A 15,936-nucleotide genomic window follows, 5' to 3' on the forward strand; every position below is an offset into this window, starting at 1 on the left:
TGACAAATGCTATATTGTTTTTTTTGGGGGGGAGGAGCTGGGAAGGAAAGGAGATGTAGTTGCCCAGTCACGCACCATTTAAGCTCCTTTTTTTTTCAACCACAGTGTGTAAAAAAATCTATTGTAGTATCAAAGAAGTTACATTAGAATAAAGGTGGACATTTCACTGACATGTTGTGTGAGAAAAGCATAAAGTATAACTATTTTGAAAGGATAACTCCTTCTCTAGTTAGGCTCCCCTCTCTTGCATCTCTACCCTACTAAAATAACTTATCGTCCCTCCAGTGCAGCATGTCTGTAGATTTCTGCATTGTCATTCTCAAAGCAGACACCTGGACTGCTGCGGAAGGAGATTTTAATCTCCAGCCGCGCAAACTGACTGCCTTGCTTCCCAAGGATCACRAGGACATCTTTACTCTTCTTTTCCTCCAGATTTTTAACAAACTCTAGCACATTGATTATTCAATTACCAGCAGCAAAGAAAATGCCAACAACAGTAGAAAAGTACCAGACAAAACACTGGAGACAGAGCAACTTTTTTAAGGTTGAGCTGAGAAACTATAAACGCTATGAGCATATTGCAAACAAATGTACTTTTACCTCTTCAACACAGGCTAACAACTAGTTAAATTCAAACTCAGATCCAAACATTGTAACACATGGACCCTGGGAAGGCAGAGACAATTTCAGTCACGGGTCACAAATGCAAAGATCAGTCTCCTACTGAGAGAATAAAGGTTAATAACTAAATCCCAGTAAGCACAGATTACATGCACTTATTTCAGCTCTTTCAAACAAGTGAAAAGCAGGTGGACTTGTAACATGAACACGAAGCTGAAAAAAAGAGAAAGCAGCTAGCTTCCAAGTAATCTTATACTTTTTCCCTTCTTCCAGATATTCCCAGATTATTTCAAAGCAGATGAAATCTGGCCATGAAAAAGAGGATATGCAGAGCTTGAGAAAAAATAAATTACTTGAGAGGAGAGGTAGGAGAGGAAAAGGAAGAAAATCCTTACCAATTGACTGGCCTTACTGTGCACTTTTCCAGGAGACCAAGAATTGCTTCTGATGCAGCAGTTTTCAGTCCTGGAGAAGTGGAGACAGAGCAAGAGAGGGAGGGAGGGTGGGAGGGGAGAGAAAGGGAGGGGAGGGAACAGCATGTACACTGCACGTCAGTTTGTTGAGCCCTAACATTGCTTTTGGGAAAGAGAAGAACTAAGCTACTGCCAAATCAGACTGGGAGTTGCTTTGCAATGGTTCAAAATGATAACGGAATGAGATTTTAGAGCATGATCATTTGGGTTCAAAACCTAGAAACAGGAGGAAGAAATGTGTATCTCCACATGAAGAACTTGAAATACCAGGCATGCCTTTGGCTCCAAAAGAGAGACCATACTGAAATTCAAAGTCAAGCAGAATAAATGCAAGAGCTGCAGCCAAACCTGTCACGGTAAGAAGTGAAAGAGGGACTATCCAGAAAAAAGCAAGATATCCCGACTTTCCTGTAGTTCTCCAAACTCAACTTGCATCTACCTTTAAATCTAAGAGATTGCAAACTAGATGGAGTAATCTTTTCAACTCTTTATTCACAGACATTTATGTGACAGCTGCATCCAAACAACATACAGTGCCTTGAAGACAGAAACGCCTATTCTGTAGATCTTCCACTTAAAGCAGTAAAATACACCAAAGAGAATGGGGGACAGAATGCAACATACATCGTATACCTGATATTATTGTATCAAGTACAATAGTACACAGTGAGCATGATACGTGCTTAAAAATAAAAAATAAAAATAGGCCAGCCATTCTCCCACCCGACAACCAACTGTTATAACCCAGTCCCACTCTACGATTAAGAGTTAACTGAATTACGATTTTAGTGCATGAACGGAGATGGGGAGGGGGCCACTCATTGTTTCAACACATCATATCATCCACAAATCTCTACAGGACAGAGATGAAAGATCCCAAAGACACTTCTGGGCTCAGAGGCTCTATATCTGGTATCCCAATTTCCCATTCCTCCCAAACCACACAGATTTCTTGAAATCTATTGCACTGCTATCCAATTTCTTAACCTTCATTCCCTTGAGCTAGCAACTTTGCTTCTAGTAACTACTCCTCAGTCAGATGCCTTCCTGAACCTACAAGCTTCCCACACCCACAAAACCGCTTGAAATCTGGCACACAAATACAATCTCTGGAGCTCTTCAAACTGTAAAGTAGCACATAGTAATACAGTGAGCCCATTTGCTGCATAACAATCTCAAGTAAAATCCCTACCCCACAGGAAAAGCAGCTGAAAAGAGGACAGGCTCAGCTAGCCCCTTTCATTCCTACTGGCTACTTCCCTTCTGGCAAAGTTAGGATTCAATCCAAAAATTGAGGAAGATTCCAAATGATCCCAAATGGTGCCACAGGAAGAGAAGGAACCTGAGTGACTGCAGAATTTTTCGAGTCTACCCCTGAAAACAGGCTCCTGTAAAGCTCTCCTCTGCTCCTGGTCCACAGAGCAACAGATATGCTGTTCTGGTATCTTATCATTTTTTTAAGTAAGCTCTGAGCAGTTCCAGAAAAGACCTATTTGATATTCACGCCACTCTGGGACAACACAAAACCTCTTGCTATCATAGCAATCTCATTCACTGGAGACTCTTAGGTTTATACATAGTCCTTATGACTCCAGCAAAGCATTACTGACAACTTGATCTGCACACAACTCCTGTAACAGATACTTATCTTAAAAAATGCAAACCACACACATCACAGCTGACAGCACGCCATGTAGCTCTCCCCCCAGCCCTTCTCAAAAACACAAATAAGTCTTCCACCTGCGCTCCGCTCCCTGCTCTCAGTACTGCCATCCCCAGAATACCATCCTACAGATTCAGAACAAACCGAGAAGCATATCGCTCAGCAAAAATGAACATTGTCATTACAGGAAACAAAAGGGCAGAATAAACCCATACACTCCCTTCCTCCAAGTAAAACCATAAGCACAGCGGGTCCCCAACCCTATCCCCAGAGCAACTCACAAGGGCTTGGTGCTGCTACCTTAATTCAGCTGGAAAGGGTTTTCATCACCTTGTCTCCTTCCTTGTCTTTTCTGCTGTTTCAAAAATAGCTCTGACTTGTTTGCTGTACTGCTTATGTCAGTTCGATTTTATGCCTGAGTGGATGTATACAGACAAGCTCCTCGCCCATTAAACACTGACTACCCAGATCTGTACATACATGCACAGTCACACAAACACAAAGCACATCCCCCTCCTGCACAGGCCATGGTGGAAAGCTGCTTGTTTTCAGAGGCTTTGCACTGTAATAAGTATGTCTATAGCAGGCCTCAAAAGGGGGCTACAAAACAGACCACAGCCTTTTCCAAGATAGAAAAAAACCCAAAACAGCAGTCTCACATGGGCCTTAGCACTAACATCCGTCTGTCTTAAAGATGCAAGCAAGGATGTTCACTGTAATGAAAATACTCTGAAATCCTGATGCATTTATCAAAAGGACTAAAGTCCAAATGCATGCTGTTTACAGTTGTTTCTGTCCATTAAAGACAAACAAAAAAGTCCCTTAAAGTTTTAAAAACCATTATCCGCTCTTGCCAGGAAGGGAAAGGGTATAAGAAGGTGCAGATATGTGGAAAAAGACTACTCCTAAAGAAAACTACAGGTAAAATCTGAAACGAGAGAAGCTGAATGAGATTTTTTCTACTAGCATTTTTTAATCACTGGATTTTCCTGACCTTTTTTTTTTTATTATTATTATTAATTACAGTAAATCTACTTGCTGGAGCCATTTACACTAATCCCAGATTAATTCTGTTCAAATCTGGCATCCTTACCAAACCTAGCAATCTGAAGTTCAACCTCCTTCAGCACAGCTCTGCCTTCCAGACCCAGCTCATCAACTGTGGTCAGATGCAGAGGTAGACCGTAAGAAGGGCTTAACTCTGACAATTTCCAGATATCTAACACTTTCCAATGCAAACCTTGTAAGAATACATATTTTTTAAAGGCAACTTTCTCAGCATGCCATGACTCAGGACCATAGGTCATTATGAATTTAAAATTTCCACAAAGAAATATAGTGCAAAGGAATCTTGATTGCTCATTCTATCCTATGCAGGTTCCTGTATCACTATAAAATCTAATACAGATTAGCTATTTTATCACTTATTATAAAAATAAATTAATACCTATTGGCATTTCTGTATTAAGGGCTCCCCAAATACTTACCTGCTAAAAAGGCTCTGAAATTTAAGAGGAAAAAAATAACATATACCATTTACAGACATTACTGGACTATGAAGACAACATTAAAAAGATGAACCTCTCCTTTTTCTGAGGCCAATACATCCCTTCTTTCACATGCTTACTCCTAGCAAACCCTCTAACTTTCACTGCTGTTAAGACTAGGACCACACAGTTAAAAATAAGCTTTGAACAGCATATGGAAATTAAACACTGTCTTCTTACCCATCCTCCTTGCTGAATGATATAGTCTGCAGAATAGTCTTCTAGATATGTCACCCCAAAGTTCACAAGTGCACTCAGTGGTTCCTGGCCCCTTCTGGTCAACTCCATCAGAAATTGCTGTAGCAGAACCAAAGGCACCAAGACCTTCAAAAGACAAGAATTAAGAATGAATACAGAAAGCATCATCAGTACTGCTGTGCAGGTGAAATGGAAGAATTCATGCAGTCTAGAGAAAAGGTACAAAGGTATCTTGAACTATAGTCTTCATTTTTCTGAAGACACAAGGCAGAAATAAAATACAGAACAACAGGAAAGAAGCTTTTAATCTGACAAGCAGAATACCACAGCGTAACTTAAGACTGTCACAGAACAGAACTGTAGTGGTTTCCTGAGTCCCTTTTTTTCCCAATGCAGGATTCAGGTAAAGAAGCAGAACAGGTCCAGAAGCAGAACTTGCTACTCCAGAAGTGGCGAAATACATCATCATAAATAGTTTGAAGGGATATGCATCCAAAATGTATTTAAACAGCAAACTCATATATTCTTGAATAGATGTACTGCATTAGAAAGTCTCTTTAGAAGTTCACTCTCTATATTCAGACAGGACAGAGGCAAACAACTTCCCACAGCATTGTAACATTACAGGCATGTTTAAACTGACATACACAAAGCCCTCTCCATGTTAAACCCTCTCTCCTACGCCAAATTCAACACGTACAGAATTCCCTCCCTCACCTCCAACTCTCGTTCCTCCCTCCAAACCTTTTATGTTTCAAATTAATGCTCAGTCTTACCCAAATGTAAATTACTATGGAAAATGTAGTACTCTGTGAACCCACTTCCTTCACGTTATACAGCTCTTCCAGACACTTCATTCTGAAGTTATGTTTCTGATTGCCTAAATAACAGGCAGTTGAACTTTTAAACTTTGAATTTATTCTCCTAGAGCACCCAAGTAGCCCTCTGGGCCAAGTTTATATGCGATGCTTTACCAAGTTCAGGAAAAAGATATGAATTGAAGTCATTAACATCTGAAAAAGCCCTATTACGACACAAGAGAAAAATACTATTAAGTTTTACTGTGCCTAGTTTGAGACAACTGCATTGCACATCTGTTCTCTGCAAAGGCTGCAGAGGGTCATTAGGACACTGTGCAAGGGAGAATGTTGTTTCTTGTCTGTAAGAGGGAATACCCAGGTTAATACTATAGCCTAGATTGAACCTCAAATGCCTGCTTCCTTTTCCATCAGGAGGCTGATGTCCCAATCTCCTCCTCTTTCAGTCTGATTTTCTTTTCTGTAAATATCCTCTCATTACTGTTCCTAGACGTGACATCTTAGGATGCAAAGCATGGAGGAAAGAGCATAGGAAAAGCAGGTTGGGTTTGAGACTTGTTCTAAATTCACAGTGGAGTCACACTCAGATGGACACTAAAACAGACAGGACCTTACAAATGCTTGTAATGTGATAAATTTAAGATATTTGAGCTGATTAATAACAGAGAGAGTGCAATACTACAAAGGACAGATTATATTACTTTCTTCTGGAAAGAACAGTTAACACTTCATTCATTTAACTAGGAATGAGATGGCATTTGAATTTTAAAAGCCTTGGGTTTTTTGGAATTTCTTGTAACTAATCTCAAACCAGAGGCAGAAAAGATGCAAGCTTACAGTTACGTGGAGAAGTATAAAGAGCAGGTGAAGGACAGGTTAAGTGTCAGAAGAAACTTCAGTCTTTTTGGATTAAAGAAAAAACAGCATGCTGTCAACACTAGATATCTTTCAGAGGCTTTGGGCACACCCACCTAACTCTGGGACAGCATAAATGTTCAGATCTCAAATTATTTAACATCTACTTTAACCTAACAGAAAGAGAAACAAAGGCAAAACAAGACTGCTTAGGAAATTAGGGGAGATCAAATGTTGGCACACTGAACATGATGGTTGCTTTCTTCCTTTGCCAATTTAAACATCTAATCCATCCTCTCCTCCCAAATCTGGCAGGCCTTAGGGGCAAGGGACCAAATTCAAACCCTAATCTTCAGTCCCATGCAGACCAACACACAGAGCCTGGTTTTGCTTTCCCACTGAAGTTATTGGAACTTCTGCTTTTGAGATCAGTAGCAGCAGGAATGGCTTTGCACAATACCATCCTAAATCTGTAAAAGAAATTAAGTTCATACTACTTTGATAAAGGTTAACAGTAGCCCTTTTTAGGTAAGAGTAGCTATGTGAATGCCAATGAGATTTTAACTAGACCAAAGTAAAATTATAGTCTTAAAGCAACTGTAATTTCCTCCACCACAGGAAGGAATGTTAAGGCTTATTTAGATTTTGATTGAAGAAAAGGCATGTACAGGCATACCTCGGAGATATTGGGGGTTCGGTTCCAGGCCACTGCCATAAAGCTAATATTGGAATAAAGCGAGTCACATGAATTTTTGGGTTTCCAGTGCATATAAAAGTTATGTTTACACTATATTGTAGTCTATTAAGCGTGCAATAGCATAATCTCTAAAAAAAACAATGTACAAAACGTAACACAGAGACATGAAGTGAGCACATGCTGTTGGAAAAATGGCACCAATAGACTTGCTCGATGCAGGGTTGCCACAAACCTTCAGTTTGTAAAAAAAGCAATATCTGCAAAGCACAATAAAATGAGGTATGCCTGTACAATAACAAGCAGAGCATGCCAGAAAATACTTGGTGGGAGAAAGCTTCTAGGGAATCATTAAACAAAATGTTGCTTTACTATCACAAGCAACAAATTGTTACTTTACTATTACAAGTTTTCTGATTGTGTAAATGAAAGATTTCTGTCAATTATAGTATTTCAATCCCACAGTGTAATATCATAGATTTAAAGGTAAGCAAAAAGAAAATTTAGTACAAAGAAAGTTCAACTAACATTCTGAAGAAGTTGTATCCGAAGCAGTTACCACTCCTGTGTATCTTTTTACTATTTCAACATGAAAATTCATTTAATTTTTACCAGTTGTTTCTTCCATTTTTGTTATATTATCTTTTGGCTCCTTTAATCAGTAAAAATGGGACATTCAGATAACTGAGAACCTACTTACCAGTTCAGTTGACTCTCAATATCAGTATTTTTTATTCTTTTATCTGATGCACAATAATGGGATTGTATTTTTTTTGAATATACACATAATACTTCATTTTAAGCAGAAAGCATAAAAACTCAAGAATGGAGTACTTCATCACCAGATTTTAAAATATACCTATTTTATTACAGAAATACAATTCAAATATAATTCCCTCTTTTTTTTTTTTTATTAAGAGACTTATTTCAAATAGAAGGCCAAGACTCCTTCTTACTTTTATAAAATCCATCATCATTGCTATTATTCTTACATCATGCTTTCCAAGAAACACATGAAATATTTTTTTCTACTGAAATCGCTTTGCTGGAAACCAGCACTTCAAATATGTATGGGTAACTTTGCTTCTGTGAAATGTAAATGGAAGTACTGATATTCCTGTGTATTGATTTACCTTGCAGTATTTCCTCACTCAGATGAGCATTCATGTTTTAGTGACTGAAAACATTCCTCTACATTCCATGCACCAGGCAGTTAATCAAATCGCTTCAGCAGTTCAAATATACCAATGGACTCTGGTAAAGGTCCACAATTTTTAATGGAAAAATAATGGTTATATTTAGAAGTGGCTCCTTTCTGCTCATGCTTGCATAATGAACAAATCCTGTGAAAACTGGTATGACTAAAAAAATAACATGTTCCCAATTCTAAACCAGACTGGTTTAGCCAAGCCTTTGTCATTAACCAACCTGTAACCAGCAAAGTTAACTATATCAGTCCAATACCTCACAAAAGATTATATACTGTCATCACACACAACACAGCAAAATTTGCAAAGACTGCTTTGAGTCTGCTTTGTATCAGAGAGATACCAGGCCACTGAAGGATCAGTGTGGCTCTCTGAGCACATATCATTCATTACATTGAATAGGCGGGGCTTTTATACATACATATATATCATAATACATATATACATATTCACACACACGTGTATCTGTATATATGTAAGTCGGAGCTAGTAATTTGACAAATGTGAAATCACAGTAAAAAAATAGTTCATTCTGACTTGGGCTTCTCATAATGTTTGGGTTGCTAAAAAGGACCACAGCACTTTTCCTTTGACAGCAGAGACTCAAAAACATAAAGTGAGATTCTATATACCTCATTATAACAACTAAAAGCAAAAACAACATCTTGCTATGCGAGATACCACTACTGAGCACAACAGATGCAGCTTACATGTAATTAAAAACCACATTTCATCCTACTAGCTTTAGTTGTTTTATATGTTCTTTCTAGTCTGGATCAAACCCTAACCCCAGATCACATATGTACCACCCAGCATTCCATCTGCAGGAAGGCATTTCCACATCTTTAACCATTTGACATCTACCAAAACTCCTGTGCATCTTCGTCTTGTGTTCCACCTAAGAAATTATAGGGTATGTAAAGGCCATGGGCATACAAAAGGGAGCGATTTATTATTCTGTTCAGCTAGCTGTTTGTTATTGTAGGCATAAAAGGGCCAAAGCCATTTGCTTCAGTTCAACAATAATATTTTTTATTAGAGGGACAGACATTGCTTTTGTGCAAACTGACAAAAACAAGCTGAACAGGAGACATATCTTTTATGAAAAAATCTGAGGAAGTATTGGGAAAGTATCTACAGACAGCGCTCTAAAGGGAGTACTGTGTTTCTTGCTTTCTCTCAGATTTTTACTGTTAAGTACATTTAATAAATTTTACTATTAAGTACATTTCATATGGAAACCATGTTTATTCATTACAGACTACTTATCCTTATTAATTTATTTGTCCTTCCCTCTTAAAGCAGTCATGGCCTAGGCATATCTTCACTACAACAGTGTTAGCTACAGAGAACACGTAACCTAGAGAGTCATAGCTTCCATTCTTACAGAAATGCATCAGTAAGTTTACAAAAGTAGACAAGTTCCCTGATAAGAGCTGACTTAAATATACACCTTGCAGGTTTTCACAAACCCGAGGCCAGCATAGCCCCATTTTGCTGCTGTAGGCCTGTTAATTAGATCTACACTGTATGTCTATTTACAACTACATTTCTAAATTATCTTTTTAACAGCTTCTTCTCTAGAGTGAAAATTAAGATAGACTGAGGTTGGAGGAAAGATACCTAGATCTCTTCTGTTATAAAAGATGACTCTGATTAAGACAACAAAGGAATTTAAAAGGAAATGAAACCAACCTAAATGTATTCCATCTCCTCAAAACAAGTATTATTAAAGGAACTGCTAGGCATTCCTGAAGCATTGAGCTACCTCAAAAACAATACCAACAGATACTGTATTAGTCTACAAATTTTCCATTCTAGTTTGCTTGCGAACTGTAAGTTTTGAAGTCACAAATGTTATGGATAAGCAAAGATATCTTCTGGCCAATACTCTCAATTAAAAGCTGATGAGGATCAAAAAAACTGTTAGCCACAGAGGCTCCACAGATGTAGCAGAAATGGGGGCTGAATCATAAAATTGCAAAGGTGGAAGATCAATTTACTCAGGACTATAGCAGCAAGGGGCCTGAACCAAGAGTGTATGGAGACACAGTAGGCAACTGACTACACCGTAGCCACCTCCTTCCTTATAGCTGAGCCACGATGACTAATTTTATGTTGTTTTTAGTTTTTATCAACTGAAAAGTAAAATGTTCTAGTTTAAACACTTCCTTGATAAGCTGATTTCATGGTAGTTGAAGCTAAAGTGCTATGATTCACAATACGATAAACTGAAAGCACATACACATCAATTTTAATTGTCTGGGTCATGGGCAGTAACTTGTCAAGCAATGTTAATAAACTACTTTAATAGTGCCCATGCCCTTGGTTAGAGGTAGATGAGAGAAATGATCAGTATCTGAACTAAGCAGAGAAATCTAGTTAAGGAAATGAAGTGTTTCTGAAAAAAAGTTATTTTAAAAGAAGGAAAAAAAAAAAGGATTTCTTGTTCCATTTCAATTTTTAAGACTAAACTTTATCAATTTGTGATTAAATTTGCAAACAGCTGTTTTGTTTTTCTCTTTTCTGATATCCCCTGAACCTGTCATAGAATGATTAAGATAATGAATGATGAATTAGAATGATTAATGAAATATGAAACTGCGGACAGTAATTCTACTTTGCATTAAATCTATCATGGGAGAGTTCATTTACAGACTTGCATATTATTTTAAAAAGCAGCTTCACATCATCCGAGATAGCTTCTCCCGGAACCAGATATGCATGCCCTCCTTATGTTTTCTGAACAATTTAAATATTCTGAAGATACTGTTAATTTTTACTTTCACCATGTTTAGTACCTTTTTTTTTTTTAAATATATATTTCAAACATGAGACGGGAGGAAAGAAACAGTTGAGAAACATTATGAAAGCATCTCTCGTAGATTTCAGTACAACACCGCTAAAATTGTAAATCTTTCTTGGAAATTTCATTTTTTAAAAATAATTATTGTCAAAAAAAAAAAAATTTTTCAAGCAACAACTCTCACTTCATTTTACCACAGCAAAGGAAGATTAGCCTAATACTTCCACTGAATAACTTCTGCCTACATTATCTAAAAACTACAAAATACATCTGCAGTACTACTCTGAGAGGGAAGGTTACTGCATTCTAAAAAGCAAGCATATTCTTTTTATTCGTGGTTCTCTGCTACACCTAACTGCACTTAGTAAACACCATCATGGACATCAAATAGACGAAAAAGAAAAAGTGATTGTTTGGCACCTTGTTCCATCCACTGGCATGAGCAGCTGTCTCCTGTGTGCGCTCTTGATATTCTTGGTATGTCACCGGCCTGCAGAAGTTAAACCAACACTGAAAGTTATAAAAGGAAACAAAAGAACAAGAATAAAATAAAATTCTCAGTTTCCAAAGAACAAAATATTTTCACATGTATTACAGCAAATAATTTTTAAGAGCTAACAAGTCTCATGTTTCAGTGCATGAAATACAAACAGCGGACAGGGTCAGGAAGGCATCACCTTCTCTCAGTAGTATAATATTGCAAAATTGGTTAGATATATTTCATAATAATTTGACAGTCTACAACTTAAAGGACATTAGATAAGTAGTTCTCTGATGTGCTATCAAAATTACTAAGCTCTTGCATGGTATCTTTATTATGACCTACGACTTGGGAGATTAAAAAAAATACTAGTAAATTCACATGTGAGAGAAAGGTGAGTGCAGAGTAAAATTTTTATAAATAGTATAGACTATGAACCAACACAGGCTGCTTGACTTTGTTAACATTATATTAGGGTCAAAGCTTTCAGTTGCAAGAAACAGTACTTTTGATCACAAAAAACCCTTTATATTTTGGTAGATATCTCACACAAGACTTCTCATTTTAGAATTACCACATCTCTCCTTCTCTGAATGGCAATGGGGAAACTCTTCCATACTCTCTCCTCCAAGATGAAATAGCATCTTAGAGTCAGCAACAAGGACGATTCTGCTGAGTGACAACACAAAACAGACTGCTGCAAGAGCAGTTACCCTGAAGCCAGACCGCAGCAGTAGGCAAGTCCAAGTTTTGCTTTAAGGGAGAAAGTGGAATCTGGGGTTGGCCAGGAGAAACAATAACTGCTTATTGAAGTCTAAGAATCTGTCATGATCTAGCAGCCTACTATGCAGTAACACAAACAGGCTTGTTTATATGTATACAAGAGAACAGGAAAATATCAAATACAAGGAAAATAAGTAATTTGTCAAGTAATCCTACTATAGCAAACATGGGTAAAAGATCAGAGTTAAAGCTCACTGTGGAAAACATAATTGGGCTTCTTATTTTAAGTGCCTTCTCTTAACTTCCTTGGTACATTAGTTCCTTTTAAACTCAAATCCAAATGAATCAGCGGGATGAGAAGAGCAACAACAGCAGCAGGAAGGATATTAAGAGATTAAACAGCAGCTCTAGTTCACCTTACAAAAAGGCATGTATGTCATCCACATTTTCACAGGCATTTCAGGTTTATTTATGTAAACATCTAATTACATTCACCGAATAGACATAGGGCTTCAGGGAGCCTGAAATCTTGTTTTTGACAAATAAGGACCTAGACAGCAAGGTAACAGCAGTGGGAACCACACTTATGTCTCCCACATAGCACTGAAAAGCATTATATATATACATACATATATATATAGGTATATATGTTCAAAAATATACTTACAATGAAAGTTTTTCCTTTAAGAAACACAAAAAACCTAGAACATCAAGCTACTAACAAGTGATTATTAAAATATTCAGGTCTAAACCCATGTATTTGTTAAAGCCCTCACCTAAGGATCTCCCCAGAAAAGAAAAACAACCTAGGATGTACCAGTTAGGACCAAACACTACCAGATGGACAGCTAATATTCCCTTACCTACAATGTATAAGGCATTTAAACTTTTATTTAAAACTTTTATTTACACAATACTGTTACTTAAATTTATGATTTTAGACACACAAAAAGGACGAGTTGCAAGATCTTTCTGTTAATTTTCTAACTTGTTGCCAGTATGGTTTTTTAGTGGATAGTGAGATATTGTTCAAAATTTCCACTCTTTAGAAGATACTAACTACAAGTTTTTAAGGTCACGTGGGCAAATGTCTGACTTGTAAAGGCAGATAAACTTCTGCCAATTCTGGAGGAACACCAGCAGACCTCGTAGCTAGTTAAGACTAGTAGCTTAAGGAGAAATTTGTAGCACACATACTGATTTCTGTGGTTAAATAATTTTTAGTTTACACAAGATTAAACTTACTTTTTGACCCTACAAAACTGCATATAGAAGCAGACATTATATGTATGCTTCTGGAAACTAAATAGTGAGTTGACAGGCTGTCCTTTTCCACTGGATGACTCAAGGAAAAGAGCCAGCTGGCTCCAGATGCAGCTATGGCCAGATGTTACATGGGACCTTTGCTGGGGAGCCCAGGCCATGTCCATCAGTCTTAAATTAAAGTGGTCATAAAAAGTCAACAATCCTTATTGGTTATTACAAGAAAGTGGGCTAGTTAAGTAATGACTTCCAGATTCATAACCTCTCAAATGTCTGGCATAAAGGTACCTTCATAAGGGCACAATGATGCCTCTCCAATGCCTGTATGGACTACTTAAGCCCCAAATATCAGATTAGAAAGTTTAAATTAGGCACTGGTATCTAAGCTTATAGCATCTTGCCATTTAAATATTTCATGAACAGCTACGCATATCTGAAAGAGGAGCACTAGAGATTCACAGCTCCTTTAGAGCCATGTTATTTAAACCAATCCACAAAACATATATAGTTCAGACAGCCATTTTCAAATGCTGCCTTCACAATTGCATTTATATAACTGTCCCTGAACTAGCAACTCCAGCTCTCTACAAACACATTTTGGAGGTCATTCAGCATACTAGCCTGATTTTTAACAGAGACAGTAGTTCATGTGGCTCCATCAGAAATCAGGCTAGTAATTCATATTAGAAAAAGAAATAGTCACAACTTTATATATCTACAAATCACGTTAATCAAGATACTGGGATGCCCAGTACTATTTGCTATTTAAATAATAAGCTTAAAATGAAAGGACAATTCCTAATGCAGTGAGGTTAGCCCAGGTGTCCACACTTGCTTCAGATGTGTGTCCTGAATGCTGGTCATAAAACATCGAACTACCTTCACTTCAGGCAATTCTCCCTCTCATCTTGGGCACAGCTACAATCAAACCTCTACTCCCACTTTTTCTATAAAGTAGAATTTGTTAATTTGGCTACAGCCCAGCATCCATGAAATTGGCAATGGCAAATGGCATCTGCCAGCTGCTAGTTTCACCAGCAAGTCAAACTACTTGAATTAGTCTCAGAAGTTCAGTGATAAAAGATTAGAAAAAAATTAGAACTTACGGTATTTCAAAGAGCAAATACTACAAAGAAGCATTCAGACTGTACAACACAAAACAAAAACCCAGACAGATAAAGGAACACTGAAAAAGACAGAAATGCAATGCAAAAATGTAGTCCCATATTCAGCATGTCAGCAGCAGCTACAATGCAAAAGGAAATACCTTCCTTTCGAACAAGGAAAGGAAAACTCACTTGCTAAGCAAGCTCTGTAGTGCTTTGTGCAGATGTTCTTTCAATTCCTGGGACACTTTCTCCCCTAGATGAGCCAGGCAATCTTCTATTGAGCTCTCTGGATTGGCAGGACTGAATACGGGAGAAGTGTGGCAGTCAAATCCTGTACTGGTAAATGCTGAGAGAAAAAAATATATAGATATACCTAAGTACAACAACAGTCTCAGATTTCCTATCCCACTAGTTAAGCACAATTTATATCAGGGAGGAAGAAATCACAACTTCATTGTCAAAGTACGCTATGAATAAATTTCAGTAAAACAAGTATGGGCCAAATTTACTCCGGAAGTGGTACTTACAAGCCATAGAAGACTCTGAGCTACATTCCCCTCTAGGTCTTCTTTCATAACCGTATCCTAAATGGCAAATTCACTGAATGTGCAAATATTCTGAATTTTAAGCTAATGCCAGCCCTGAAAGAGCAGCAAGAGAGCCTCTTCCCCATGGTAAAATTTGCCCACACAGGGAAATATCTGTAGCAGTACCAGAGTATCAGTTTTTAAAACAATATTCAGTTCATCTAACCTTTTCCTTCTCAACTTATATCTTCTAGGACAGGTCTATACGGATGAATGAAAATAGATCCAGAGCCCTTCCACTTTGGTCTCTCCATTTGCAAAGCACATGAAAAGCAAAGATCGTTTCCAAATTATCCCTTGCTGGGAGTCTCATTAAAGTCACATTTATAGGTCAGAGCAGGTCACAAAAAAAAAGCAAACTTGGTAGAACTGAGACATTGGACAGTTTAAGTCCATTCTCCCATGAACGTTAGTTGCTGAGGAATGATTTTACTTCTGTCATCAACTAGAGCAGCTTAAGAGTTGCTTACATTTCATTATTTACAGTAGCCTATTAATTGCCATTTAATTGTTTGCTTTGGCTAGACTCCATTGCTCTAAATGGCAAAGTTTAACTATTTTACTTAATGTGACAATGGGCAGAAATACTGGGGGGGAGAGAGGGGAAGCGAGACGTTCAGTGCAGCCAAAAATCTCTAAGTAGAGTACCTGTTACAAAATAACCACTGTTATATTGTATAGAGATTGTCAACTGAAATGAGAAAATCTGAAGAGCCTGCACCTTCCAAGATTTCTTCATCAAGACGTTTTAGCTCCTCCTCAATTTCTATTTTAATCTTCTCCAAAGCCTCTTTCTCCAAAGCATGTTGTGCCATAAGCTGTTGTTGAGTCCCTAAAAGAAACCAGAGTAATTACTCAAATGTAGTATTTCAAATAAGGTAGATAAATGG

The 15,936-nt window shown here is 37.6% G+C and overlaps 1 protein-coding gene across 11 annotated transcripts in view; it reads right to left on the bottom strand.

Moving 5' to 3' along the window:
• The window catches only part of BCL2L13 (BCL2 like 13), a 43,873-nt gene that overhangs the window by 12,778 nt on the left and 15,159 nt on the right, over window positions 1-15,936 (bottom strand). For 7 of the 11 annotated variants that reach the window (XM_026070437.1, XM_026070438.1, XM_026070439.1 and 4 more), the window contains 4 exons: window positions 15,768-15,878; window positions 14,649-14,805; window positions 11,304-11,373; window positions 4,485-4,628 (listed from right to left, as the gene is read on the bottom strand). In XM_026070437.1, the coding sequence (XP_025926222.1) occupies window positions 4,485-4,628; window positions 11,304-11,373; window positions 14,649-14,805; window positions 15,768-15,878 (482 nt within the window). Of the gene's footprint in view, window positions 1-1,016; window positions 1,087-4,484; window positions 4,629-11,303; window positions 11,394-14,648; window positions 14,806-15,694; window positions 15,879-15,936 lie in introns of those variants that run through there. The other 4 variants (XR_003254325.1, XM_026070441.1, XR_003254326.1 and 1 more) reach the window with 4 other exon arrangements.

Source organism: Apteryx rowi, unplaced genomic scaffold (assembly GCF_003343035.1).
Source record: "Apteryx rowi isolate R43461 unplaced genomic scaffold, aptRow1 scaffold_31, whole genome shotgun sequence".
NCBI lineage: Eukaryota > Metazoa > Chordata > Aves > Apterygiformes > Apterygidae > Apteryx > Apteryx rowi.